At 49.5% G+C, this 27,161-nt stretch overlaps 1 protein-coding gene across 2 annotated transcripts in view; it reads left to right on the forward strand.

Annotated features, from left to right (window-relative positions):
• The window catches only part of GP1BB (glycoprotein Ib platelet subunit beta), a 65,183-nt gene extending 45,259 nt beyond the window's left edge, over positions 1-19,924 (forward strand). Inside the window, exon 3 of one of the 2 annotated variants that reach the window (XM_085633404.1) lies at positions 18,707-19,924. In XM_085633404.1, the coding sequence (XP_085489530.1) occupies positions 18,753-19,379 (627 nt within the window). In that variant the 5' untranslated portion in view covers positions 18,707-18,752 and the 3' untranslated portion in view covers positions 19,380-19,924. The remainder of the gene's footprint in view (positions 1-18,706) is intronic. The other variant, XM_085633402.1, reaches the window with a different exon arrangement.
• Positions 19,925-27,161: the final 7,237 nt, after the last annotated feature.

A 27,161-nucleotide genomic window follows, 5' to 3' on the forward strand; every position in this document is an offset into this window, starting at 1 on the left:
GTGAAAAATTCTAACTTTCAATATTCACAGAAGGCATTTAGGAGTCCTAAAGTTAAGACTACTAACTTCTGTGAATACCGAAATGAGTAAGTGCCTTCTATGAATACCAAAATGAGTAAGTGCCTTCTGTGAATACCAAAATGGTAGTAAGTTTAGGATTTTGTCTTAAGTTAGTTCTGTGAATCAGGCCCCTCATGTACAAGAGACACCCAGCCAGAGTGAAAACAGGAGACATGTCATATACAAGAGACACCTAGCCAGAGATAGAACAGGAGACATGTCATTCACAAGAGACACCTATCCAGAGACAGAATATAAGACATGTCATATACAAGAGACACCTAGCCAGAGACAGAACAAGAAACATGCAATGTACAGGAGATATCTAGCCAGAGATAGAACAGGAGACTTGTCATGTACAAGAAACACCTGCCAGAGACAAAACTGGAGACATGTCATATGCAAGAGACACCTAGCCATAGAGCGAACAAGAGACATGCCGTGTACCGGAGACATCTAACCAGAGATAGAACAGGAGACATGTCATGTACAAGGGACACCTACCCAGAGATAGAACAGGAGACATGGCATGCACGAGAGACACCTAGCCAGAGATAGAACAGGAAACATGTCATGCATGAGAGTCACCTAGCCAGATGCAGAACAAGACACATGTCAAGAACAGAACAAACAGGGATAGAACAGAACAAGATACCCACCACGAACAGCAGACAACTAGCCCACAACAAAACAAGTGGCCTGTCAAGAACAGCAGAGAATGAGCCAGAGGAGTGTCAAGAACAGGAGAGAACAAATGGAAACAGAACCAAAGAAACATCTTGAATATGAGATAACTATCAAGAGACAGAAAAAGAGACATAAGAAGAACGCTTCAGCCAGAGACAGAACTAGATTTGTCATAAACAAGAGAGAACAAGCTAGGCACAGAAAGGGAGACATATCACGAACCAGAAAGAACTAGCAAGAAATGGAAGAATAGACCTGCGAAGCAGAGGAAAGAATTAGAGCAGACAAAAAAACGGATATTTGATGAACGCAAGAGAAGTAGCCAGGAAGAGAACAAGAGACACATTTACAACAGCGGAGATTGAGGTAATGACATGTCAAGAACTAGAGAGAAATAGCCAGGTATAGAACTGGAAACATGTCATGTACAGGAGACACGTAGCCAGGGACAGAACAAGAGACATTGCATGTACAAGAGACACCTAGCCAAAGACAAAACAGTAGACATGTCATATACAAGAGACACCTACACAGAGAGAGACAGAACAAGAGACATGCCATGTACAAGATACACCTAGCCAGAGACAGAACAGGAGTCATGTCATATGCAAGAGACACCTAGCCAGGGACAAACCAGGAGACATGCCATATACAAGAGACACCTAGCCAGAGAGAGACAGAACAAGAGACATGCCATTTACAGGAGACATCTATCCATAGACAGAACAGGAGACATGTCATGTACAAGAGACACCTAGCCAGAGACAAACCAGGAGACATTCCATGTACAGTAGACATCTAGCCAGAGATAGAAGAGGAGACATGTCATGTACAAGAGACACCTATCCAGAGACAAAACAGGAGATATGTCATATGCAAGAGACCCCTAGCCAGATACAGAACAAGAGACATGCCATATACGGGAGATAGAACAGCAGACATGTCATGGATGAGAGACACCTAGCCAGAGGCAGAACAAGACACATGTTAAGAACAGAAAAACACTATTCAGGGATAGAACAGAACAAGATACCCATCACGAACAGCAGAGAACTAGCCCATAACAGAACAAGTGGCCTGTCAAGAACGGCAGAGAATGAGCCAGAGGAGTGTCAAGAACAGGAGAGAACAAATGGAAACAGAACCAAAGAAACATCTTGAATATGAGATAACTATCAAGAGACAGAAAAAGAGACATAAGAAGAACGCTTCAGCCAGAGACAGAACTAGATTTGTCATAAACAAGAGAGAACAAGCTAGGCACAGAAAGGGAGACATATCACGAACCAGAAAGAACTAGCAAGAAATGGAAGAATAGACCTGCGAAGCAGAGGAAAGAATTAGAGCAGACAAAAAAACGGATATTTGATGAACGCAAGAGAAGTAGCCAGGAAGAGAACAAGAGACACATTTACAACTGTGGAGAATGAGGTAATGACATGTCAAGAACTAGAGAGAACTAGCCAGGGATTGAACCGGAAACATGTCATGTACAAGAGACACCTAGCCAGGGACAGAACAAGTGACATTTCATGTACAAGAGACACCTAGCCAGACACAAAACAGTAGACATGTCATGTACAAGAAACACCGAGACAGAGAGAGATAGAACAAGAGACATGTCATAAACAGGAGACACCTAACAAGAGATGTCATAAACAGAAGACACGTAGCCAGAGACAAAAAAAGAGACATGTCATAAATATGACAGAACTAGCAATAGACAGAGCAAGAGAAATGTCAAATGCTGGAGACACCGTGTCCGAGAAAGAACCAGGCACATGTCAAGAACAGAAGACACCTAACCAGAGACAGAATAAGAGATATGTCATGTACAGAAGACAACTAGCCAAAGACAGAACAAGAGACATGTCAAGAACAGGAGACAACTAGCCAGAGGCCGAAGAAGAGACAAGTCATGTACTGGAGACACCAAGCTAGAGACAGAACAAGGAACCAGACATGTACAGAAGACACCTAGCCAGAATCAGAATATTAGACAAGTCATGTACAAGAGACACCTAGCCATAGACAGAACAGGAGACATATCATGTACAAGACACACCTTGCAAGAGACTGACCAAGAGACATGTCATAAACAGGAGACACATAGCCAGAGAAAGAACAAGAGACATGTCATAAACAGGAGACACATAGCCAGAGAAAGAACAAGAGACATGTCATAAACTGGAGTCACCTAACCAGAGACCGAACAAGACTTGCACACGTGACATGTCATGTACAGGCTACAACTAGTCAGAGACAGAACATATCCAGAACTGGAGAGAACTAGCCGGAGACAGACCAGGAGACATGCCATGTAGAAGAGACATCTAGCCAGAGACAGAACATGTCAAGAACTGGAGAGAGCTAGCCAGAGACAGGACAGGACAGGAGACATGTCATGTACAAGAGACACCTAGCCATAGGCAGAACAAGAGACGCCATGTACAAAAGACATCTAGCCAGAGGCAGAACAAGAGACATGTCATGTACAAGTGACACCTAGCCAAAGACAGAACAAGAGACATGTCATGAGAATGAGAGAACTTGCAATAGAGAGAGCAAGATATGTGTCAAGAGTATGAGACATGTCTGAGACAAAGCCAGGCACATGTAAAGAACAGAAAACACCTTGCCAGAGACAGAACAAGACACATGTCATGTACAGGAGACAACTAGCCTAAGACAGAACAAGAGACATGCCAAGAACAGGAGACAACTAGCTGAAGATAGAACAAGAGACATGTCATGAAAATGAGAGAACTTGCAATAGAGAGAGCAAGATATGTGTCAAGAGTATGAGACATGTCTGAGACAGAACCAGGCACATGTCAAGAACAGAAAACACCTAGCCAGAGACCAAACAAGACACATGTCATATACAAGAGACACCTAGCCAGAGACAGAACAAGACACATGCCATGTACAGGATACACCTAGCCAGAGACAGAACAAGAGACATATTATAAACAGGAGTCACCTAACCAGAGACAGAGCAAGACATGAACAGGTGACATGTCATGTACAGGCAACAACTAGTCAGAGACAGAACATGTCAAGAACTGGAGAGAACTAGCCAGACACAGAACAGGAGACATGCCATGTACAGGAGACACCTAGCCAGAGACAGTAGAAGTGATATATTACACAGGCCTTAAATCATCTCTAGCCATTCTGCCCATTTTGGCGAACTCTTTATGTTTGTTTTAATAATTTGGGGCTGAAATTGGGACTAAACATCAGGATACATAGGAATAGATTCCTCCAAAACTCTAGGTGAGGTGCAGCATAGGTCACCCAGTCAATAAAGTCTTCTTATGAATCAGTGACCTGGCAATCAACACTTTAATATTGACTGGACCTTGGACTGTCCCTGCCCCAGTCCCACAGGCCCCACGCTATCAGCATGATACGGTGCCCTGGCCCGCTCTCACAGATTCAGATCGTTACAACAAACAATTGATGGACGGAATGCTGACAATGCAGACATTCTCCCCCAGTCAAGAGATCTGGGTTAAATCCATCGTTCTTTTGCCCACTACGCCACCCCCAGTTTAGACATGGCCATATGCAAATCAGTCTTGACCCTGTGCCTCATGGGAACAGTCCAGCCCGAACTGCCAAGCCATGTCTTCCCTGGACCGGAATCAAGCATCCTAGGACCGGTTTCTGGCTATCAGCCGTCATCAGCCAGGATAGCTTGACTCCAGTGGCGTAGTGAGCACGGGTCCCACGTCTGGGAATACCCATCCCACTTAGGGCGAAAAGTGTTACAACAAACAATTGATGGACGGAATGCTGACAATGCAGACATTCTCCCCCAGTCAAGAGATCTGGGTTAAATCCATCGTTCTTTTGCCCACTACGCCACCCCCAGTTTAGACATGGCCATATGCAAATCAGTCTTGACCCTGTGCCTCATGGGAACAGTCCAGCCCGAACTGCCAAGCCATGTCTTCCCTGGACCGGAATCAAGCATCCTAGGACCGGTTTCTGGCTATCAGCCGTCATCAGCCAGGATAGCTTGACTCCAGTGGCGTAGTGAGCACGGGTCCCACGTCTGGGAATACCCATCCCACTTAGGGCGAAAAGCGTTACAACAAACAATTGATGGACGGAATGCTGACAATGCAGACATTCTCCCCCAGTCAAGAGATCTGGGTTAAATCCATCGTTCTTTTGCCCACTACGCCACTCCCAGTTTAGACATGGCCATATGCAAATTAGTCTTGACCCTGTGCCTCATGGGAACAGTCCAGCCCGAACTGCCAAGCCATGTCTTCCCTGGACCGGAATCAAGCATCCTAGGACCGGTTTCTGGCTATCAGCCGTCATCAGCCAGGATAGCTTGACTCCAGTGGCGTAGTGAGCACGGGTCCCACGTCTGGGAATACCCATCCCACTTAGGGCGAAAAGCGTTACAACAAACAATTGATGGACGGAATGCTGACAATGCAGACATTCTCCCCCAGTCAAGAGATCTGGGTTAAATCCATCGTTCTTTTGCCCACTACGCCACCCCCAGTTTAGACATGGCCATATGCAAATCAGTCTTGACCCTGTGCCTCATGGGAACAGTCCAGCCCGAACTGCCAAGCCATGTCTTCCCTGGACCGGAATCAAGCATCCTAGGACCGGTTTCTGGCTATCAGCCGTCATCAGCCAGGATAGCTTGACTCCAGTGGCGTAGTGAGCACGGGTCCCACGTCTGGGAATACCCATCCCACTTAGGGCGAAAAGTGTTACAACAAACAATTGATGGACGGAATGCTGACAATGCAGACATTCTCCCCCAGTCAAGAGATCTGGGTTAAATCCATCGTTCTTTTGCCCACTACGCCACCCCCAGTTTAGACATGGCCATATGCAAATCAGTCTTGACCCTGTGCCTCATGGGAACAGTCCAGCCCGAACTGCCAAGCCATGTCTTCCCTGGACCGGAATCAAGCATCCTAGGACCGGTTTCTGGCTATCAGCCGTCATCAGCCAGGATAGCTTGACTCCAGTGGCGTAGTGAGCACGGGTCCCACGTCTGGGAATACCCATCCCACTTAGGGCGAAAAGCGTTACAACAAACAATTGATGGACGGAATGCTGACAATGCAGACATTCTCCCCCAGTCAAGAGATCTGGGTTAAATCCATCGTTCTTTTGCCCACTACGCCACTCCCAGTTTAGACATGGCCATATGCAAATTAGTCTTGACCCTGTGCCTCATGGGAACAGTCCAGCCCGAACTGCCAAGCCATGTCTTCCCTGGACCGGAATCAAGCATCCTAGGACCGGTTTCTGGCTATCAGCCGTCATCAGCCAGGATAGCTTGACTCCAGTGGCGTAGTGAGCACGGGTCCCACGTCTGGGAATACCCATCCCACTTAGGGCGAAAAGCGTTACAACAAACAATTGATGGACGGAATGCTGACAATGCAGACATTCTCCCCCAGTCAAGAGATCTGGGTTAAATCCATCGTTCTTTTGCCCACTACGCCACCCCCAGTTTAGACATGGCCATATGCAAATCAGTCTTGACCCTGTGCCTCATGGGAACAGTCCAGCCCGAACTGCCAAGCCATGTCTTCCCTGGACCGGAATCAAGCATCCTAGGACCGGTTTCTTGCTATCAGCCGTCATCAGCCAGGATAGCTTGACTCCAGTGGCGTAGTGAGCACGGGTCCCACGTCTGGGAATACCCATCCCACTTAGGGCGAAAAGCGTTACAACAAACAATTGATGGACGGAATGCTGACAATGCAGACATTCTCCCCCAGTCAAGAGATCTGGGTTAAATCCATCGTTCTTTTGCCCACTACGCCACCCCCAGTTTAGACATGGCCATATGCAAATCAGTCTTGACCCTGTGCCTCATGGGAACAGTCCAGCCCGAACTGCCAAGCCATGTCTTCCCTGGACCGGAATCAAGCATCCTAGGACCGGTTTCTGGCTATCAGCCGTCATCAGCCAGGATAGCTTGACTCCAGTGGCGTAGTGAGCACGGGTCCCACGTCTGGGAATACCCATCCCACTTAGGGCGAAAAACGTTACAACAAACAATTGATGGACGGAATGCTGACAATGCAGACATTCTCCCCCAGTCAAGAGATCTGGGTTAAATCCATCGTTCTTTTGCCCACTACGCCACCCCCAGTTTAGACATGGCCATATGCAAATCAGTCTTGACCCTGTGCCTCATGGGAACAGTCCAGCCCGAACTGCCAAGCCATGTCTTCCCTGGACCGGAATCAAGCATCCTAGGACCGGTTTCTGGCTATCAGCCGTCATCAGCCAGGATAGCTTGACTCCAGTGGCGTAGTGAGCACGGGTCCCACGTCTGGGAATACCCATCCCACTTAGGGCGAAAAGCGTTACAACAAACAATTGATGGACGGAATGCTGACAATGCAGACATTCTCCCCCAGTCAAGAGATCTGGGTTAAATCCATCGTTCTTTTGCCCACTACGCCACCCCCAGTTTAGACATGGCCATATGCAAATCAGTCTTGACCCTGTGCCTCATGGGAACAGTCCAGCCCGAACTGCCAAGCCATGTCTTCCCTGGACCGGAATCAAGCATCCTTGGACCGGTTTCTGGCTATCAGCCGTCATCAGCCAGGATAGCTTGACTCCAGTGGCGTAGTGAGCACGGGTCCCACGTCTGGGAATACCCATCCCACTTAGGGCGAAAAGCGTTACAACAAACAATTGATGGACGGAATGCTGACAATGCAGACATTCTCCCCCAGTCAAGAGATCTGGGTTAAATCCATCGTTCTTTTGCCCACTACGCCACCCCCAGTTTAGACATGGCCATATGCAAATCAGTCTTGACCCTGTGCCTCATGGGAACAGTCCAGCCCGAACTGCCAAGCCATGTCTTCCCTGGACCGGAATCAAGCATCCTAGGACCGGTTTCTGGCTATCAGCCGTCATCAGCCAGGATAGCTTGACTCCAGTGGCGTAGTGAGCACGGGTCCCACGTCTGGGAATACCCATCCCACTTAGGGCGAAAAGCGTTACAACAAACAATTGATGGACGGAATGCTGACAATGCAGACATTCTCCCCCAGTCAAGAGATCTGGGTTAAATCCATCGTTCTTTTGCCCACTACGCCACCCCCAGTTTAGACATGGCCATATGCAAATCAGTCTTGACCCTGTGCCTCATGGGAACAGTCCAGCCCGAACTGCCAAGCCATGTCTTCCCTGGACCGGAATCAAGCATCCTAGGACCGGTTTCTGGCTATCAGCCGTCATCAGCCAGGATAGCTTGACTCCAGTGGCGTAGTGAGCACGGGTCCCACGTCTGGGAATACCCATCCCACTTAGGGCGAAAAGCGTTACAACAAACAATTGATGGACGGAATGCTGACAATGCAGACATTCTCCCCCAGTCAAGAGATCTGGGTTAAATCCATCGTTCTTTTGCCCACTACGCCACCCCCAGTTTAGACATGGCCATATGCAAATCAGTCTTGACCCTGTGCCTCATGGGAACAGTCCAGCCCGAACTGCCAAGCCATGTCTTCCCTGGACCGGAATCAAGGATCCTAGGACCGGTTTCTGGCTATCAGCCGTCATCAGCCAGGATAGCTTGACTCCAGTGGCGTAGTGAGCACGGGTCCCACGTCTGGGAATACCCATCCCACTTACGGCGAAAAGCGTTACAACAAACAATTGATGGACGGAATGCTGACAATGCAGACATTCTCCCCCAGTCAAGAGATCTGGGTTAAATCCATCGTTCTTTTGCCCACTACGCCACCCCCAGTTTAGACATGGCCATATGCAAATCAGTCTTGACCCTGTGCCTCATGGGAACAGTCCAGCCCGAACTGCCAAGCCATGTCTTCCCTGGACCGGAATCAAGCATCCTAGGACCGGTTTCTGGCTATCAGCCGTCATCAGCCAGGATAGCTTGACTCCAGTGGCGTAGTGAGCACGGGTCCCACGTCTGGGAATACCCATCCCACTTAGGGCGAAAAGCGTTACAACAAACAATTGATGGACGGAATGCTGACAATGCAGACATTCTCCCCCAGTCAAGAGATCTGGGTTAAATCCATCGTTCTTTTGCCCACTACGCCACCCCCAGTTTAGACATGGCCATATGCAAATCAGTCTTGACCCTGTGCCTCATGGGAACAGTCCAGCCCGAACTGCCAAGCCATGTCTTCCCTGGACCGGAATCAAGCATCCTAGGACCGGTTTCTGGCTATCAGCCGTCATCAGCCAGGATAGCTTGACTCCAGTGGCGTAGTGAGCACGGGTTCCACGTCTGGGAATACCCATCCCACTTAGGGCGAAAAGCGTTACAACAAACAATTGATGGACGGAATGCTGACAATGCAGACATTCTCCCCCAGTCAAGAGATCTGGGTTAAATCCATCGTTCTTTTGCCCACTACGCCACCCCCAGTTTAGACATGGCCATATGCAAATCAGTCTTGACCTTGTGCCTCATGGGAACAGTCCAGCCCGAACTGCCAAGCCATGTCTTCCCTGGACCGGAATCAAGCATCCTAGGACCGGTTTCTGGCTATCAGCCGTCATCAGCCAGGATAGCTTGACTCCAGTGGCGTAGTGAGCACGGGTCCCACGTCTGGGAATACCCATCCCACTTAGGGCGAAAAGCGTTACAACAAACAATTGATGGACGGAATGCTGACAATGCAGACATTCTCCCCCCGTCAAGAGATCTGGGTTAAATCCATCGTTCTTTTGCCCACTACGCCACCCCCAGTTTAGACATGGCCATATGCAAATCAGTCTTGACCCTGTGCCTCATGGGAACAGTCCAGCCCGAACTGCCAAGCCATGTCTTCCCTGGACCGGAATCAAGCATCCTAGGACCGGTTTCTGGCTATCAGCCGTCATCAGCCAGGGTAGCTTGACTCCAGTGGCGTAGTGAGCACGGGTCCCACGTCTGGGAATACCCATCCCACTTAGGGCGAAAAGCGTTACAACAAACAATTGATGGACGGAATGCTGACAATGCAGACATTCTCCCCCAGTCAAGAGATCTGGGTTAAATCCATCGTTCTTTTGCCCACTACGCCACCCCCAGTTTAGACATGGCCATATGCAAATCAGTCTTGACCCTGTGCCTCATGGGAATAGTCCAGCCCGAACTGCCAAGCCATGTCTTCCCTGGACCGGAATCAAGCATCCTAGGACCGGTTTCTGGCTATCAGCCGTCATCAGCCAGGGTAGCTTGACTCCAGTGGCGTAGTGAGCACGGGTCCCACGTCTGGGAATACCCATCCCACTTAGGGCGAAAAGCGTTACAACAAACAATTGATGGACGGAATGCTGACAATGCAGACATTCTCCCCCAGTCAAGAGATCTGGGTTAAATCCATCGTTCTTTTGCCCACTACGCCACCCCCAGTTTAGACATGGCCATATGCAAATCAGTCTTGACCCTGTGCCTCATGGGAACAGTCCAGCCCGAACTGCCAAGCCATGTCTTCCCTGGACCGGAATCAAGCATCCTAGGACCGGTTTCTGGTTATCAGCCGTCATCAGCCAGGATAGCTTGACTCCAGTGGCGTAGTGAGCACGGGTCCCACGTCTGGGAATACCCATCCCACTTAGGGCGAAAAGCGTTACAACAAACAATTGATGGACGGAATGCTGACAATGCAGACATTCTCCCCCAGTCAAGAGATCTGGGTTAAATCCATCGTTCTTTTGCCCACTACGCCACCCCCAGTTTAGACATGGCCATATGCAAATCAGTCTTGACCCTGTGCCTCATGGGAACAGTCCAGCCCGAACTGCCAAGCCATGTCTTCCCTGGACCGGAATCAAGCATCCTAGGACCGGTTTCTGGCTATCAGCCGTCATCAGCCAGGATAGCTTGACTCCAGTGGCGTAGTGAGCACGGGTCCCACGTCTGGGAATACCCATCCCACTTAGGGCGAAAAGCGTTACAACAAACAATTGATGGACGGAATGCTGACAATGCAGACATTCTCCCCCAGTCAAGAGATCTGGGTTAAATCCATCGTTCTTTTGCCCACTACGCCACCCCCAGTTTAGACATGGCCATATGCAAATCAGTCTTGACCCTGTGCCTCATGGGAACAGTCCAGCCCGAACTGCCAAGCCATGTCTTCCCTGGACCGGAATCAAGCATCCTAGGACCGGTTTCTGGCTATCAGCCGTCATCAGCCAGGATAGCTTGACTCCAGTGGCGTAGTGAGCACGGGTCCCACGTCTGGGAATACCCATCCCACTTAGGGCGAAAAGCGTTACAACAAACAATTGATGGACGGAATGCTGACAATGCAGACATTCTCCCCCAGTCAAGAGATCTGGGTTAAATCCATCGTTCTTTTGCCCACTACGCCACCCCCAGTTTAGACATGGCCATATGCAAATCAGTCTTGACCCTGTGCCTCATGGGGACAGTCCAGCCCGAACTGCCAAGCCATGTCTTCCCTGGACCGGAATCAAGCATCCTAGGACCGGTTTCTGGCTATCAGCCGTCATCAGCCAGGATAGCTTGACTCCAGTGCCGTAGTGAGCACGGGTCCCACGTCTGGGAATACCCATCCCACTTAGGGCGAAAAGCGTTACAACAAACAATTGATGGACGGAATGCTGACAATGCAGACATTCTCCCCCAGTCAAGAGATCTGGGTTAAATCCATCGTTCTTTTGCCCACTACGCCACCCCCAGTTTAGACATGGCCATATGCAAATCAGTCTTGACCCTGTGCCTCATGGGAACAGTCCAGCCCGAACTGCCAAGCCATGTCTTCCCTGGACCGGAATCAAGCATCCTAGGACCGGTTTCTGGCTATCAGCCGTCATCAGCCAGGATAGCTTGACTCCAGTGGCGTAGTGAGCACGGGTCCCACGTCTGGGAATACCCATCCCACTTAGGGCGAAAAGCGTTACAACAAACAATTGATGGACGGAATGCTGACAATGCAGACATTCTCCCCCAGTCAAGAGATCTGGGTTAAATCCATCGTTCTTTTGCCCACTACGCCACTCCCAGTTTAGACATGGCCATATGCAAATTAGTCTTGACCCTGTGCCTCATGGGAACAGTCCAGCCCGAACTGCCAAGCCATGTCTTCCCTGGACCGGAATCAAGCATCCTAGGACCGGTTTCTGGCTATCAGCCGTCATCAGCCAGGATAGCTTGACTCCAGTGGCGTAGTTAGCACGGGTCCCACGTCTGGGAATACCCATCCCACTTAGGGCGAAAAGCGTTACAACAAACAATTGATGGACGGAATGCTGACAATGCAGACATTCTCCCCCAGTCAAGAGATCTGGGTTAAATCCATCGTTCTTTTGCCCACTACGCCACCCCCAGTTTAGACATGGCCATATGCAAATCAGTCTTGACCCTGTGCCTCATGGGAACAGTCCAGCCCGAACTGCCAAGCCATGTCTTCCCTGGACCGGAATCAAGCATCCTAGGACCGGTTTCTTGCTATCAGCCGTCATCAGCCAGGATAGCTTGACTCCAGTGGCGTAGTGAGCACGGGTCCCACGTCTGGGAATACCCATCCCACTTAGGGCGAAAAGCGTTACAACAAACAATTGATGGACGGAATGCTGACAATGCAGACATTCTCCCCCAGTCAAGAGATCTGGGTTAAATCCATCGTTCTTTTGCCCACTACGCCACCCCCAGTTTAGACATGGCCATATGCAAATCAGTCTTGACCCTGTGCCTCATGGGAACAGTCCAGCCCGAACTGCCAAGCCATGTCTTCCCTGGACCGGAATCAAGCATCCTAGGACCGGTTTCTGGCTATCAGCCGTCATCAGCCAGGATAGCTTGACTCCAGTGGCGTAGTGAGCACGGGTCCCACGTCTGGGAATACCCATCCCACTTAGGGCGAAAAGCGTTACAACAAACAATTGATGGACGGAATGCTGACAATGCAGACATTCTCCCCCAGTCAAGAGATCTGGGTTAAATCCATCGTTCTTTTGCCCACTACGCCACCCCCAGTTTAGACATGGCCATATGCAAATCAGTCTTGACCCTGTGCCTCATGGGAACAGTCCAGCCCGAACTGCCAAGCCATGTCTTCCCTGGACCGGAATCAAGCATCCTAGGACCGGTTTCTGGCTATCAGCCGTCATCAGCCAGGATAGCTTGACTCCAGTGGCGTAGTGAGCACTGGTCCCACGTCTGGGAATACCCATCCCACTTAGGGCGAAAAGCGTTACAACAAACAATTGATGGACGGAATGCTGACAATGCAGACATTCTCCCCCAGTCAAGAGATCTGGGTTAAATCCATCGTTCTTTTGCCCACTACGCCACCCCCAGTTTAGACATGGCCATATGCAAATCAGTCTTGACCCTGTGCCTCATGGGAACAGTCCAGCCCGAACTGCCAAGCCATGTCTTCCCTGGACCGGAATCAAGCATCCTAGGACCGGTTTCTGGCTATCAGCCGTCATCAGCCAGGGTAGCTTGACTCCAGTGGCGTAGTGAGCACGGGTCCCACGTCTGGGAATACCCATCCCACTTAGGGCGAAAAGCGTTACAACAAACAATTGATGGACGGAATGCTGACAATGCAGACATTCTCCCCCAGTCAAGAGATCTGGGTTAAATCCATCGTTCTTTTGCCCACTACGCCACCCCCAGTTTAGACATGGCCATATGCAAATCAGTCTTGACCCTGTGCCTCATGGGAACAGTCCAGCCCGAACTGCCAAGCCATGTCTTCCCTGGACCGGAATCAAGCATCCTAGGACCGGTTTCTGGCTATCAGCCGTCATCAGCCAGGGTAGCTTGACTCCAGTGGCGTAGTGAGCACGGGTCCCACGTCTGGGAATACCCATCCCACTTAGGGCGAAAAGCGTTACAACAAACAATTGATGGACGGAATGCTGACAATGCAGACATTCTCCCCCAGTCAAGAGATCTGGGTTAAATCCATCGTTCTTTTGCCCACTACGCCACCCCCAGTTTAGACATGGCCATATGCAAATCAGTCTTGACCCTGTGCCTCATGGGAACAGTCCAGCCCGAACTGCCAAGCCATGTCTTCCCTGGACCGGAATCAAGCATCCTAGGACCGGTTTCTGGCTATCAGCCGTCATCAGCCAGGATAGCTTGACTCCAGTGGCGTAGTGAGCACGGGTCCCACGTCTGGGAATACCCATCCCACTTAGGGCGAAAAGCGTTACAACAAACAATTGATGGACGGAATGCTGACAATGCAGACATTCTCCCCCAGTCAAGAGATCTGGGTTAAATCCATCGTTCTTTTGCCCACTACGCCACCCCCAGTTTAGACATGGCCATATGCAAATCAGTCTTGACCCTGTGCCTCATGGGAACAGTCCAGCCCGAACTGCCAAGCCATGTCTTCCCTGGACCGGAATCAAGCATCCTTGGACCGGTTTCTGGCTATCAGCCGTCATCAGCCAGGATAGCTTGACTCCAGTGGCGTAGTGAGCACGGGTCCCACGTCTGGGAATACCCATCCCACTTAGGGCGAAAAGCGTTACAACAAACAATTGATGGACGGAATGCTGACAATGCAGACATTCTCCCCCAGTCAAGAGATCTGGGTTAAATCCATCGTTCTTTTGCCCACTACGCCACCCCCAGTTTAGACATGGCCATATGCAAATCAGTCTTGACCCTGTGCCTCATGGGAACAGTCCAGCCCGAACTGCCAAGCCATGTCTTCCCTGGACCGGAATCAAGCATCCTAGGACCGGTTTCTGGCTATCAGCCGTCATCAGCCAGGATAGCTTGACTCCAGTGGCGTAGTGAGCACGGGTCCCACGTCTGGGAATACCCATCCCACTTAGGGCGAAAAGCGTTACAACAAACAATTGATGGACGGAATGCTGACAATGCAGACATTCTCCCCCAGTCAAGAGATCTGGGTTAAATCCATCGTTCTTTTGCCCACTACGCCACCCCCAGTTTAGACATGGCCATATGCAAATCAGTCTTGACCCTGTGCCTCATGGGAACAGTCCAGCCCGAACTGCCAAGCCATGTCTTCCCTGGACCGGAATCAAGCATCCTAGGACCGGTTTCTGGCTATCAGCCGTCATCAGCCAGGATAGCTTGACTCCAGTGGCGTAGTGAGCACGGGTCCCACGTCTGGGAATACCCATCCCACTTAGGGCGAAAAGCGTTACAACAAACAATTGATGGACGGAATGCTGACAATGCAGACATTCTCCCCCAGTCAAGAGATCTGGGTTAAATCCATCGTTCTTTTGCCCACTACGCCACCCCCAGTTTAGACATGGCCATATGCAAATCAGTCTTGACCCTGTGCCTCATGGGAACAGTCCAGCCCGAACTGCCAAGCCATGTCTTCCCTGGACCGGAATCAAGGATCCTAGGACCGGTTTCTGGCTATCAGCCGTCATCAGCCAGGATAGCTTGACTCCAGTGGCGTAGTGAGCACGGGTCCCACGTCTGGGAATACCCATCCCACTTACGGCGAAAAGCGTTACAACAAACAATTGATGGACGGAATGCTGACAATGCAGACATTCTCCCCCAGTCAAGAGATCTGGGTTAAATCCATCGTTCTTTTGCCCACTACGCCACCCCCAGTTTAGACATGGCCATATGCAAATCAGTCTTGACCCTGTGCCTCATGGGAACAGTCCAGCCCGAACTGCCAAGCCATGTCTTCCCTGGACCGGAATCAAGCATCCTAGGACCGGTTTCTGGCTATCAGCCGTCATCAGCCAGGATACCTTGACTCCAGTGGCGTAGTGAGCACGGGTCCCACGTCTGGGAATACCCATCCCACTTAGGGCGAAAAGCGTTACAACAAACAATTGATGGACGGAATGCTGACAATGCAGACATTCTCCCCCAGTCAAGAGATCTGGGTTAAATCCATCGTTCTTTTGCCCACTACGCCACCCCCAGTTTAGACATGGCCATATGCAAATCAGTCTTGACCCTGTGCCTCATGGGAACAGTCCAGCCCGAACTGCCAAGCCATGTCTTCCCTGGACCGGAATCAAGCATCCTAGGACCGGTTTCTGGCTATCAGCCGTCATCAGCCAGGATAGCTTGACTCCAGTGGCGTAGTGAGCACGGGTTCCACGTCTGGGAATACCCATCCCACTTAGGGCGAAAAGCGTTACAACAAACAATTGATGGACGGAATGCTGACAATGCAGACATTCTCCCCCAGTCAAGAGATCTGGGTTAAATCCATCGTTCTTTTGCCCACTACGCCACCCCCAGTTTAGACATGGCCATATGCAAATCAGTCTTGACCTTGTGCCTCATGGGAACAGTCCAGCCCGAACTGCCAAGCCATGTCTTCCCTGGACCGGAATCAAGCATCCTAGGACCGGTTTCTGGCTATCAGCCGTCATCAGCCAGGATAGCTTGACTCCAGTGGCGTAGTGAGCACGGGTCCCACGTCTGGGAATACCCATCCCACTTAGGGCGAAAAGCGTTACAACAAACAATTGATGGACGGAATGCTGACAATGCAGACATTCTCCCCCCGTCAAGAGATCTGGGTTAAATCCATCGTTCTTTTGCCCACTACGCCACCCCCAGTTTAGACATGGCCATATGCAAATCAGTCTTGACCCTGTGCCTCATGGGAACAGTCCAGCCCGAACTGCCAAGCCATGTCTTCCCTGGACCGGAATCAAGCATCCTAGGACCGGTTTCTGGCTATCAGCCGTCATCAGCCAGGGTAGCTTGACTCCAGTGGCGTAGTGAGCACGGGTCCCACGTCTGGGAATACCCATCCCACTTAGGGCGAAAAGCGTTACAACAAACAATTGATGGACGGAATGCTGACAATGCAGACATTCTCCCCCAGTCAAGAGATCTGGGTTAAATCCATCGTTCTTTTGCCCACTACGCCACCCCCAGTTTAGACATGGCCATATGCAAATCAGTCTTGACCCTGTGCCTCATGGGAATAGTCCAGCCCGAACTGCCAAGCCATGTCTTCCCTGGACCGGAATCAAGCATCCTAGGACCGGTTTCTGGCTATCAGCCGTCATCAGCCAGGGTAGCTTGACTCCAGTGGCGTAGTGAGCACGGGTCCCACGTCTGGGAATACCCATCCCACTTAGGGCGAAAAGCGTTACAACAAACAATTGATGGACGGAATGCTGACAATGCAGACATTCTCCCCCAGTCAAGAGATCTGGGTTAAATCCATCGTTCTTTTGCCCACTACGCCACCCCCAGTTTAGACATGGCCATATGCAAATCAGTCTTGACCCTGTGCCTCATGGGAACAGTCCAGCCCGAACTGCCAAGCCATGTCTTCCCTGGACCGGAATCAAGCATCCTAGGACCGGTTTCTGGTTATCAGCCGTCATCAGCCAGGATAGCTTGACTCCAGTGGCGTAGTGAGCACGGGTCCCACGTCTGGGAATACCCATCCCACTTAGGGCGAAAAGCGTTACAACAAACAATTGATGGACGGAATGCTGACAATGCAGACATTCTCCCCCAGTCAAGAGATCTGGGTTAAATCCATCGTTCTTTTGCCCACTACGCCACCCCCAGTTTAGACATGGCCATATGCAAATCAGTCTTGACCCTGTGCCTCATGGGAACAGTCCAGCCCGAACTGCCAAGCCATGTCTTCCCTGGACCGGAATCAAGCATCCTAGGACCGGTTTCTGGCTATCAGCCGTCATCAGCCAGGATAGCTTGACTCCAGTGGCGTAGTGAGCACGGGTCCCACGTCTGGGAATACCCATCCCACTTAGGGCGAAAAGCGTTACAACAAACAATTGATGGACGGAATGCTGACAATGCAGACATTCTCCCCCAGTCAAGAGATCTGGGTTAAATCCATCGTTCTTTTGCCCACTACGCCACCCCCAGTTTAGACATGGCCATATGCAAATCAGTCTTGACCCTGTGCCTCATGGGAACAGTCCAGCCCGAACTGCCAAGCCATGTCTTCCCTGGACCGGAATCAAGCATCCTAGGACCGGTTTCTGGCTATCAGCCGTCATCAGCCAGGATAGCTTGACTCCAGTGGCGTAGTGAGCACGGGTCCCACGTCTGGGAATACCCATCCCACTTAGGGCGAAAAGCGTTACAACAAACAATTGATGGACGGAATGCTGACAATGCAGACATTCTCCCCCAGTCAAGAGATCTGGGTTAAATCCATCGTTCTTTTGCCCACTACGCCACCCCCAGTTTAGACATGGCCATATGCAAATCAGTCTTGACCCTGTGCCTCATGGGGACAGTCCAGCCCGAACTGCCAAGCCATGTCTTCCCTGGACCGGAATCAAGCATCCTAGGACCGGTTTCTGGCTATCAGCCGTCATCAGCCAGGATAGCTTGACTCCAGTGCCGTAGTGAGCACGGGTCCCACGTCTGGGAATACCCATCCCACTTAGGGCGAAAAGCGTTACAACAAACAATTGATGGACGGAATGCTGACAATGCAGACATTCTCCCCCAGTCAAGAGATCTGGGTTAAATCCATCGTTCTTTTGCCCACTACGCCACCCCCAGTTTAGACATGGCCATATGCAAATCAGTCTTGACCCTGTGCCTCATGGGAACAGTCCAGCCCGAACTGCCAAGCCATGTCTTCCCTGGACCGGAATCTGGGGTGGCGTAGTGGGCAAAAGAACGATGGATTTAACCCAGATCTCTTGACTGGGGGAGAATGTCTGCATTGTCAGCATTCCGTCCATCATTTGTTTGTTGTAACGCTCACAGATTCAGAGTCACTCTACCGGGCTGCCATGTTTAACAAAACACAAAATGAACTTTTATCTAAGAAGTGCGTGCAAATCATACTCACAAGTAATCCAAGTCTAAATGGGTAATAAACAAGGGCGTCAATGATGCTAAACATTGACAAGTACAATAGAAAAGTGCACAAAATTACAGCTCAAAGGGATGTGTCTGCAATATACGCACGCTGAGTAATGCAAAGAAATACATTGATGTGACATCATTTTTGTTTGTCAATTCCAGAGGGTGTCCTGACTGCAGTGCATAGTATGGTGCCCTGATTCCAGACATGGAGATGAGATCCTGGATGGTGAAGCTGTCCCTGCTGGTCCTCCTCCCTTTCGCAGTGTGCGGCTGCCCTTCGCTGTGTCGCTGCACCTCCAACATCGTGGACTGTGGCAGCAAGGACCTCCTTGAGCAGAACCTACCGACCTCCTTCCCACCTCCCACCGAAGTCATCCATCTCAACCAGAACCGCTTGACCACCATCCCCAATGGCCTCTTCGACAACCTGCGCCTCCTCCGCGAGGTCCACCTACAGCAGAACCCATGGAACTGCGACTGCACCGTGCTCTACCTGCGCACCTGGATGCAGAAGCAGCAGGCGCGGTCCCTATACAAGGATGTGGTGTGCGCCACCCCTGAGAAGCTGCGCGGGCGGGTCATCATGTACCTGACCGAGGATGAGGTCCTCGCGACCTGCCAGTACTGGTACTGCAACATGGCGCTCATCTCGCAGCTCTGTCTCTTCGTCTTCATCGCCATCCAGGCCATACTCCTCATCTTCGTCATCGTCTTCCTGCGGAGGTTCCAGAAGATCGCCAAGGAAGCCAGGCGGACAGCCAAGGAGCTGTACCAGAATGCGGACACCTACACATACGACAATTATCCAACGTACAATCATGGTGGCACCTAACCGGAACACCAAACAACTGGAAGGGGCTTAGGTCAAAGCCATCACTGTAATGCATCAGCCTCACATCTGTATATCACTTTATATGGGAATGATGACAGTATCTCTCAGGTAAATAGTTCTTGAAACAAAAGTTTCATTTCAGGGACAGATTTATTAAAAGACTTTTGACATTTTTAACGGGTGTGAAATGTGGAAACAGTAATGTTTTGGAATGTCGACATATTTTCTTTACTGTTCTTTTTAATTTGGTATGGTTTGAAAGAAATAATAAAAAATAATATTGCAAATAAAAGAGATATTTGCCTTCATTAAGTTCCGTAGGAATAATAAAAAATAAAAAAATATTGCTTTTCTTATTTTATGTGTTTTTATATAGTTCACCTGGGCCTTCATACTGTGCTTCACATGAAAACTAGAAATAGTAAAAAAGAAAATGAATATTTTGTTCATCAATGAAACATGAACACTTTGTAAACGTGAGTATAAGGAACAATCATCTTTTCTGGATTCTCGCAGCAATAATGAGATAACAAATAAAAAAGAATCTTGTTATTAATTTGTTTTATTTATTTAGTGTTGTTATAGATTGCTATCTTGGATAAAGAGGTAAGAAGGTGATTCACATGAATGGAGCAAAAAATTGAAAAAGAAAGAATCTTTGTGTTGCAATGTAACATTAAACCTTATAAATACAAATATAAGGGGCAATCACGGTACTTGGGTCGTCACAAAAATAATAAAAAAATAAAAATAAAAAATAATCTCCTTTATGGCAAGGAAAAACTGAAAGTATGTAAATATGAGAAAAAAAGGGACCCACCTGATTGCCTTAAGATTCACAAAAGTAGGTTTAAAAGGAGACACTAACCTTCCTTCAGACCTCAGAGGAAATGATCACCAAAATAAATAAATAAAGAATGGATTTCTTTTGTAAGGGAAAAGATTTACATAGATTTGGTGTTAAAGGAATAATAAAAACAGATGCTCAAATTTTTACAAGCAAACATTTTACATTTTATAAATACACATCATGAGTCCCTTGTCTTCATTATAGTATTAAAGTTTTCACAAGAATAATAAAAAAAATTTAAGTATTAAAGTTTTCACAAGAATAATAAAAAATATAAATTAATCCCTTTACTTGTTTTGCTCTATTTATTTGTTGATATCATATAGCTCATCTGGACATAAAGGTAATAGGGTGCTTCCCATGAAAACTAGAAATAGTAAACAAAAAAATAATTTCTTGTACAAAAATGAAACATTGAACCTTTCTTAGTATGACCTTGATTGAAATTCACCTTCTTTGGGACCTCACAAGAGGGATAGCTTTAACATCTAAATAAGGAAATATTTCAGTCACTTGTGTCATGTATTTATTGTTCTAATGCAGAAGTCATAGGCTGAGAAACAATAGTGTGCTTCACATGAAAATAGATATATTATTTCACCACGTGAGTCTCCATGAACGTCTGCCACTCCCAGGGTGGTGGACATACCCAAAAAGGTGAGTGCAGTATGCCCACCATGCAAGTAAGTGCCCCCAGTATGTACACCGGAGCTGAGAGGACCTTTCAGCCCATCTCACTAGAACCGAAGATGATACCTGCTTAGCCCAAAGGTGAAGGACCAGCACACGACATGCCAGTCCTGAGGTGTGGTGGGCAGGCACAGCTCTGACCCAACCTCTGAAAATTCCTGCTTTTGTGGGCGCTTGTCATGCCCATCAGAATGGGGCAGTGGGGCCATTATTCTCAAGGTTCAAGGTTTTAGTCAAGATTTAGATCTTACAGTGAGATCTCCAATATTCAAAAGGACATTGATTAATACAACATTAACAAATATTTTTTTTTTGCATTTATTATTCTCTAGACTGGCACTTTTTGAGGGTCCAGGCTGAATGCTGCAACATTTATTTATAGACTTAATAGGAAAGGTGGCCTATTTGTCAATGATGCTGCAGTTACGGATAATCCACTCGATGGTGGCAGAGGCTAGATCTGCAATATTTTCTCAAGCTGGTCCTCCCTCTAGAAAGTGCCCCGCCTCTATGTGTTGACCAAGTCCTGCAGAAGATGTTGCGACGCCTGGGACCTTTATCGCCCTTTCTCATTCCAAGAGGAGCAGAAAGGTTTTTCCTTTTCAACCAAGTTATTTTGACAAATTCCGAGAGTGAGGTCATGGGAACCTCGACTCTGGAACCACTAGAACCCCTCCTCTGCCCCTCATGGTTCTGGAGCCACCAGAACCCCTCCTCTGCCCCTCAGGGATCTGAAACCACAAGAACCCCTCCTCTGCCCCTCAGGGTTCTGGAGCCACAAGAACCCCTCCTCTGCCAGTCAGGCTTCTGGGGCCACAAGAACACCTGCTCTGCCCCTCTGGACTCCGGAACCACAAGAACCCCTCCTCTGCACCTCAGAGTTCTGGAGCCACAAGAACCTCTCCTCTGCCCCCCAGGGTTCTGGAGCTACAATAACCCCTCCTCTGTCCCCCAGGGCTCTGGAGCCACAAGAACCCCTCCTCTGCCCCCCAGGATTCTGGAGCCACAAGAACCCCTCCTCTGCCCCCAGGGTCCTGGAGCTACAAGAACCCCTCCTCTGCCCCCCAGGGCTCTGGAGCCACAAGAACTTCTCCTCTGCCCCATGGTTCTGGAACCACAAGAACCTCTCATCTGCCCCCCAGGGCTCTGGAGCCACAAGAACCCCTCCTCTGCCCCCCAGGATTCTGGAGCCACAAGAACCTCTCCTCTGCCCCACAGGATTCTGGAGCCACAAGAACCCCTCCTCTGCCCCTCAGGGTTCTGGAGCCACAAGAACTCCTCCTCTGCCCCATGGTTCTGGAACCACAAGAACCCCTCCTCTGCCCCCAGGGTCCTGGAGCTACAAGAACCCCTCCTCTGCCCCCCAGGGCTCTGGAGCCACAGGAACCCCTCCTCGGACCCTAAGGGTCCTGGAACTACAAGAACCCCTTCTCTGCCCCCCAGGGCTCTGGAGCTCTTAGAACCCCTTCTCTGACCCCCAGGGTTCGGGAACCACAAGAACCCCTCCTCTGCCCCACAGCGCTCTGGAGCTCTTAGAACCCCTCCTCTGCCCCTCAGGGCTCTGGAGTCACAAGACCCCCTCCTCTGCCCCCCGGGGCTCTGGAGCCACAAGAACCCCTCCTCTGCCCCTCAGGGCTCTGGAGCCACAAGAACCCCTCCTCCGCCCCCCAGGGTTCTGGAACCACAAGAACCCCTCCTCTGCCCCCCGGGGCTCTGGAGCCACAAGAACCCCTCCTCTGCCCCTCAGGGCTCTGGAGCCACAAGAACCCCTCCTCCGCCCCTCATGGTTCTGGAGCCACAAGAACCCCTCCTCTGCCCCCCAGGGTTCTGGAACCACAAGAACCCCTCCTCTGCTCCCCAAAGCTCTGGAGCTCTTAGAACCCCTCCTCTGCCCCCCAGGGTTCTGGAACCACAAGAACCCCTCCTCTGCCCCCCAAGGCTCTGGAGCTCTTAGAACCCCTCCTCTGCCCCCCAAGGCTTTGGAGCCACAAGAACCCCTCCTCTGCCCCTCAGGGCTCTGGAGCCACAAGAACCCCTCCTCTGCCGCTCAGGACTCTGAACCCTCCTCAGCCCCCCAGGGTTCTGGAGTCACCAGACCCCCTCCTCTTCCCCCTAGGGCTCTGGAGCTCTTAGATTCCCTCCTCTGCCCCCCAGGGCTCTGGAGATCTTAGATTCCCTCCTCTGCCCCCCTGGGCTCTGGAGCTCTTATGTATTAGAATCGCGGATCCTCCTTTTGCAAGATATTGGTCTCTAAGTTTAGAACATTAGAGGAACAACTGTGAGTGATAAGTCAGTTTCAGTGCCAGTCTCCCCTTTGCAGTAACAAAGACTTTGGAGGCTGTTGGAGCCTGGTGAGTGGTGACCCCAATAAATGGACAGTTACATTCCGACTTTTGATGCTGCTTTGTCACAGTAATAACATTTTTTGAACAGAGTCGGAATTTATCGGGTGCGATAAATATCACCTGATTAGAAGTTTTTGGGGAATAACATGCGGACTTTGGTTTGACCTGCCGACATTTACCAGGGGAACATTGCGAGGGTGGGATGGTTATTACACAACTCCTAATTCCGATCTCTGCACAAACGCGTCTGAATTTTGTTTTGTTTTTCAAATGGCTGAAAAACACCATAAGGAAAACCTTGTCCGCCATCCGGCCAGCAGATACTCTAGGAACTGTTACTGTAATAGTTTCAGGCACATTCTGACAGATTGTGTCGCCAGTGGACGACCAGCCTCCGAATACTGGCTGAAGAGCCTGTCCACAGAGGACTCAGCCGCTCAGTGAGGCCGCCTAGCGTTGTGCAGCAAAATCACAGCCCTGTTTCAAGCTGAATTGAGGAGTACTAGTCCCACTGGCAGCATTGATCTCAACTGGCTGCTATACGAGCCCATTTATATGAGCCCTGGAAATATGCATCTTTTATGAAGGTCTACAAAAAACAATCTATTTTCTAGATTCTGTTTCCTCGTTTTATACATGTCAGCTTCCTCTTCTCTGTTCATCTGTCTCTGAATCCATCCATCCTCTCTCATCCTTCTCTTCTCCTCTATCCTTCTCTCCACCCTCAGTCCCGTCCCTTCCCTACATGTATCCCCATTCTACGCTACATACATCTCTGCATCCATCCATCCTCTCTCTCCCTGCTCATGGCTACCTCCTCTTCTCAATGTGTTTCTTAATCCATCCATCCTCTCTCCTTCCTTCTCTTCTCCTCTATCTTTCTCTCCACCCTCAGTCCCGTCCCTACCCTACATGTATCCCCATTCTACGCTACATACATCTCTGCATCCATCCATCCTCTCTCTCCCTGCTCATGGCTACCTCCCCTTCTCTATTTGTTTCTTAATCCATCCATCCTCTCTCCTTCCTTCTCTTCTTCTCTCTCCTTCTCTCCACCCCTCCGCCCCGTCCCTTCCCTCCTTCAACTAGAGCTCAGTTTTATGGGCTTCTTGGAGATCATAGTTAAAGGAGCCATAAATAACACGTCACACAGAAATGCACAGTGACATCCAACCCCAGCTCAAGCTACTATACTGGGGGGTTCATGACACCCCCGCCTCAAGGCTGGTGCCGCTCTTGAGCTCTGACCCTTTCAGAGGATTCCCTTAAACTCTGCGGTAAATGTCATCACTGTGTGATGTCAGCAGCAGCATGTGAGAGCAGATGGTGGGTCCCTGTCTACTCCTTCCCTCACCCAAGATGCGAGAGGTGTATCCTGAGAGCAGCTCTTCCTTCTGGTCATTCTTTCACCCCTGTAACATTTCAAAGGCCTTCTTACTTCAAGGAGAACAACAAGAAGTGTCTCCACAGGAGGGTAGCAGCAAGGGACTCCACCAAGGCCCCCAAAGGTCTCAGAGAAGATGTTGCCAAATACTCCTTACCTCCTCACAGTGTTCTTCCAGATTTGCAAGGGCTTCAACCCTTAACGAGGGCCCTGTGGTAGGAATGATTTTAAGAGCAGGAAGTCGGATGTTTCTAAGGTTAAAGTATCTGCTTTTTATAACTGGATTTTTGCAACTGGTTATATTCATGAACACAAAAAGATGTTCAGCTTTCCGTCCATCACCTTGTTGTGTTGCTTTTGTCACCCTAAGTAGGATGGGTATGCCCAGATGTGGGTTCTGTGCTCACTGCGCCACTGGATTCCAGCTAGCCTGGCTGATGAGGGGTGATGCCCTGAAACCAGTCCCAAGATGCTTGTTTTCCAGTCCAGGGAGGACCTGGCCTGGGACTCGGGCTGGACTTTTCCCGTGGGGAGCAGGGTCAAGACTGATCTGCATATGATTCGGTCCAAACTGGGGTGGCATGGTGAGCAAATAAAACAATGGATTTAACCCAGATGAGTGACTGGGGTCAATGTTTGACAATGTTCACCATTCTGCCCATTATCTTTTTGTGTTTCTCTTTTTATATTCAGACAGTGACTGCGTAAAGCATACAAGTTTTAGTCTCAGAAACTTATCAAGATATTTAAAACCTCTTTCAATGGGCCTCGCTTATCTGAATCCTCGCTGTTGGTCATGTAGTAGGTTATGACGTTCCATGTTTATTTGGAGTTTCATTATGACGTCCTTTTTAAGAATTTGTTTGGGTAATGGAGATTGGAGCTTGGCCTGTAGTTGGGTGGTTCTTCGGAGACAGCAATTAGTTTCCCTGAGGAAGGAGTAAGGACTACCTACGCCAGGTAGTCTAGGACTTTACTCTTGCGATGGGGTGCACTGGCACCGATATAACTAGAAGAGGTCTCAATGTGTGCAACTGGTGCAGGACCCAGATGGGACACTTTACTTTTCATGGGCTTGAATGAAGAGGCGTCTTCTCAAAGTGAGTGGGCTGATGAGAGGGTAAGCGAGGTGATAGGGGGTTTAATTTGAAGTAGGTATTTTACACTCAATGGCTATCTGATTCTTTCAGTGTTGGGAGTTACATTGAAGGAGGAATAGGTTTAATGGCTTCTGGTTAGTAAGTTAGAGGAAAGTCTGCATATATCTGCTGAGTGATTCATTGCATTTGTTAATGTAATTGGGAACATGCACTATATTTCCCCTCCTCGTTGTTGTATGATGTCCATGTCTGTGAAGCTAACACATCATTCTATCCACGTCATACGTAAGCTCACCATCTTTAGCATTCCAGATTTTGCCTCATTGTTTTCGGCTTATATATTTTTTCGTTGTACCGGATATTGGAGGTTTGTATAATTGTTTTGGTCTTTTCATGGGGGCAACAGTAGTGTTTCTTGGCTTTGTAAGTGAGCGCTGTAGGTGTTTTGGAAGTCAGATTTCTTTTGTACCCACGTGGGTGAGGGTTCTAGTTTCTGCTGGAATGAGGTCCCATGTGATGGATAGTGATCATGGATGGTGTCGCCATAGCTGGGGTTGCGTTGGGTGGTGGATGGCTTTGACATTATGTGAGAAGAATAACCTCAGTGAATAACCCACCCTGTGTCTTGAGATGTCACTGTTTCTTTGAGGCCTGTTTAAGAGGTTCCCGCCTCTTTGTTCCAAGCACTGTCCACCCCTAAAATCTCCCAAATGTAGACATCGGTGGCCCATGTGTAGCCGGTGCATTGCCACACCAAGCACCTGGTCCAGGAATGAGCCATCTTATCCCAATGCTCCAACTCCTTATCACTTGCCCACATTGCCCGCATCCACCGAAGCAGAAGCGGAGGAACCATCGCAGCAAAGACCTGGGCCAGCATCTCCTGGCTGCGCCGAACCATCGCCTCTCTTCCGGAATTGCAAAGGACCCTCAAAACCTGGCTGTTTGAATGAGCCTCTGGGACCCGCAAGCGCATGGATACCCTATCAGGTGATTAGCAGCGCTATACAAATCCTGGCTGATTGATCGATAACTGCTGTGATGAAGGAAGCGCTTGCACTGACTGTAAAGGCCACGCATGGACTGATTTTCATGTTGATGCCTGATTTCAGCCCATGGCACCTCCATTACACATGCTGCTTCCACCGCCCCACCTCTCGCTCTCTCTCTCTCTTTCTCTCTCTCTCTCTCTCTCTCGCTCTCTCTGCTCCTGCTTCATGAATCATCAGACATGTGATTAATTGATCTTAGAGAGAGGAACAGATGGAATGCTTGGGTTCATCTCAGCCAGTAGAAACTACTTTGCGTCATATTTCAAGTTCATCATTGTTCTTGTTCTTGGTGCCACTTCAAACAGGGACACACCATGTGCGATCAGACCTGGCCAGGCCCCTGAGGGACAGTCCAGGATGA

The sequence above is a fragment of the Triturus cristatus genome, chromosome 11 (assembly GCF_964204655.1).
Source record: "Triturus cristatus chromosome 11, aTriCri1.1, whole genome shotgun sequence".
NCBI classification, from domain to species: domain Eukaryota; kingdom Metazoa; phylum Chordata; class Amphibia; order Caudata; family Salamandridae; genus Triturus; species Triturus cristatus.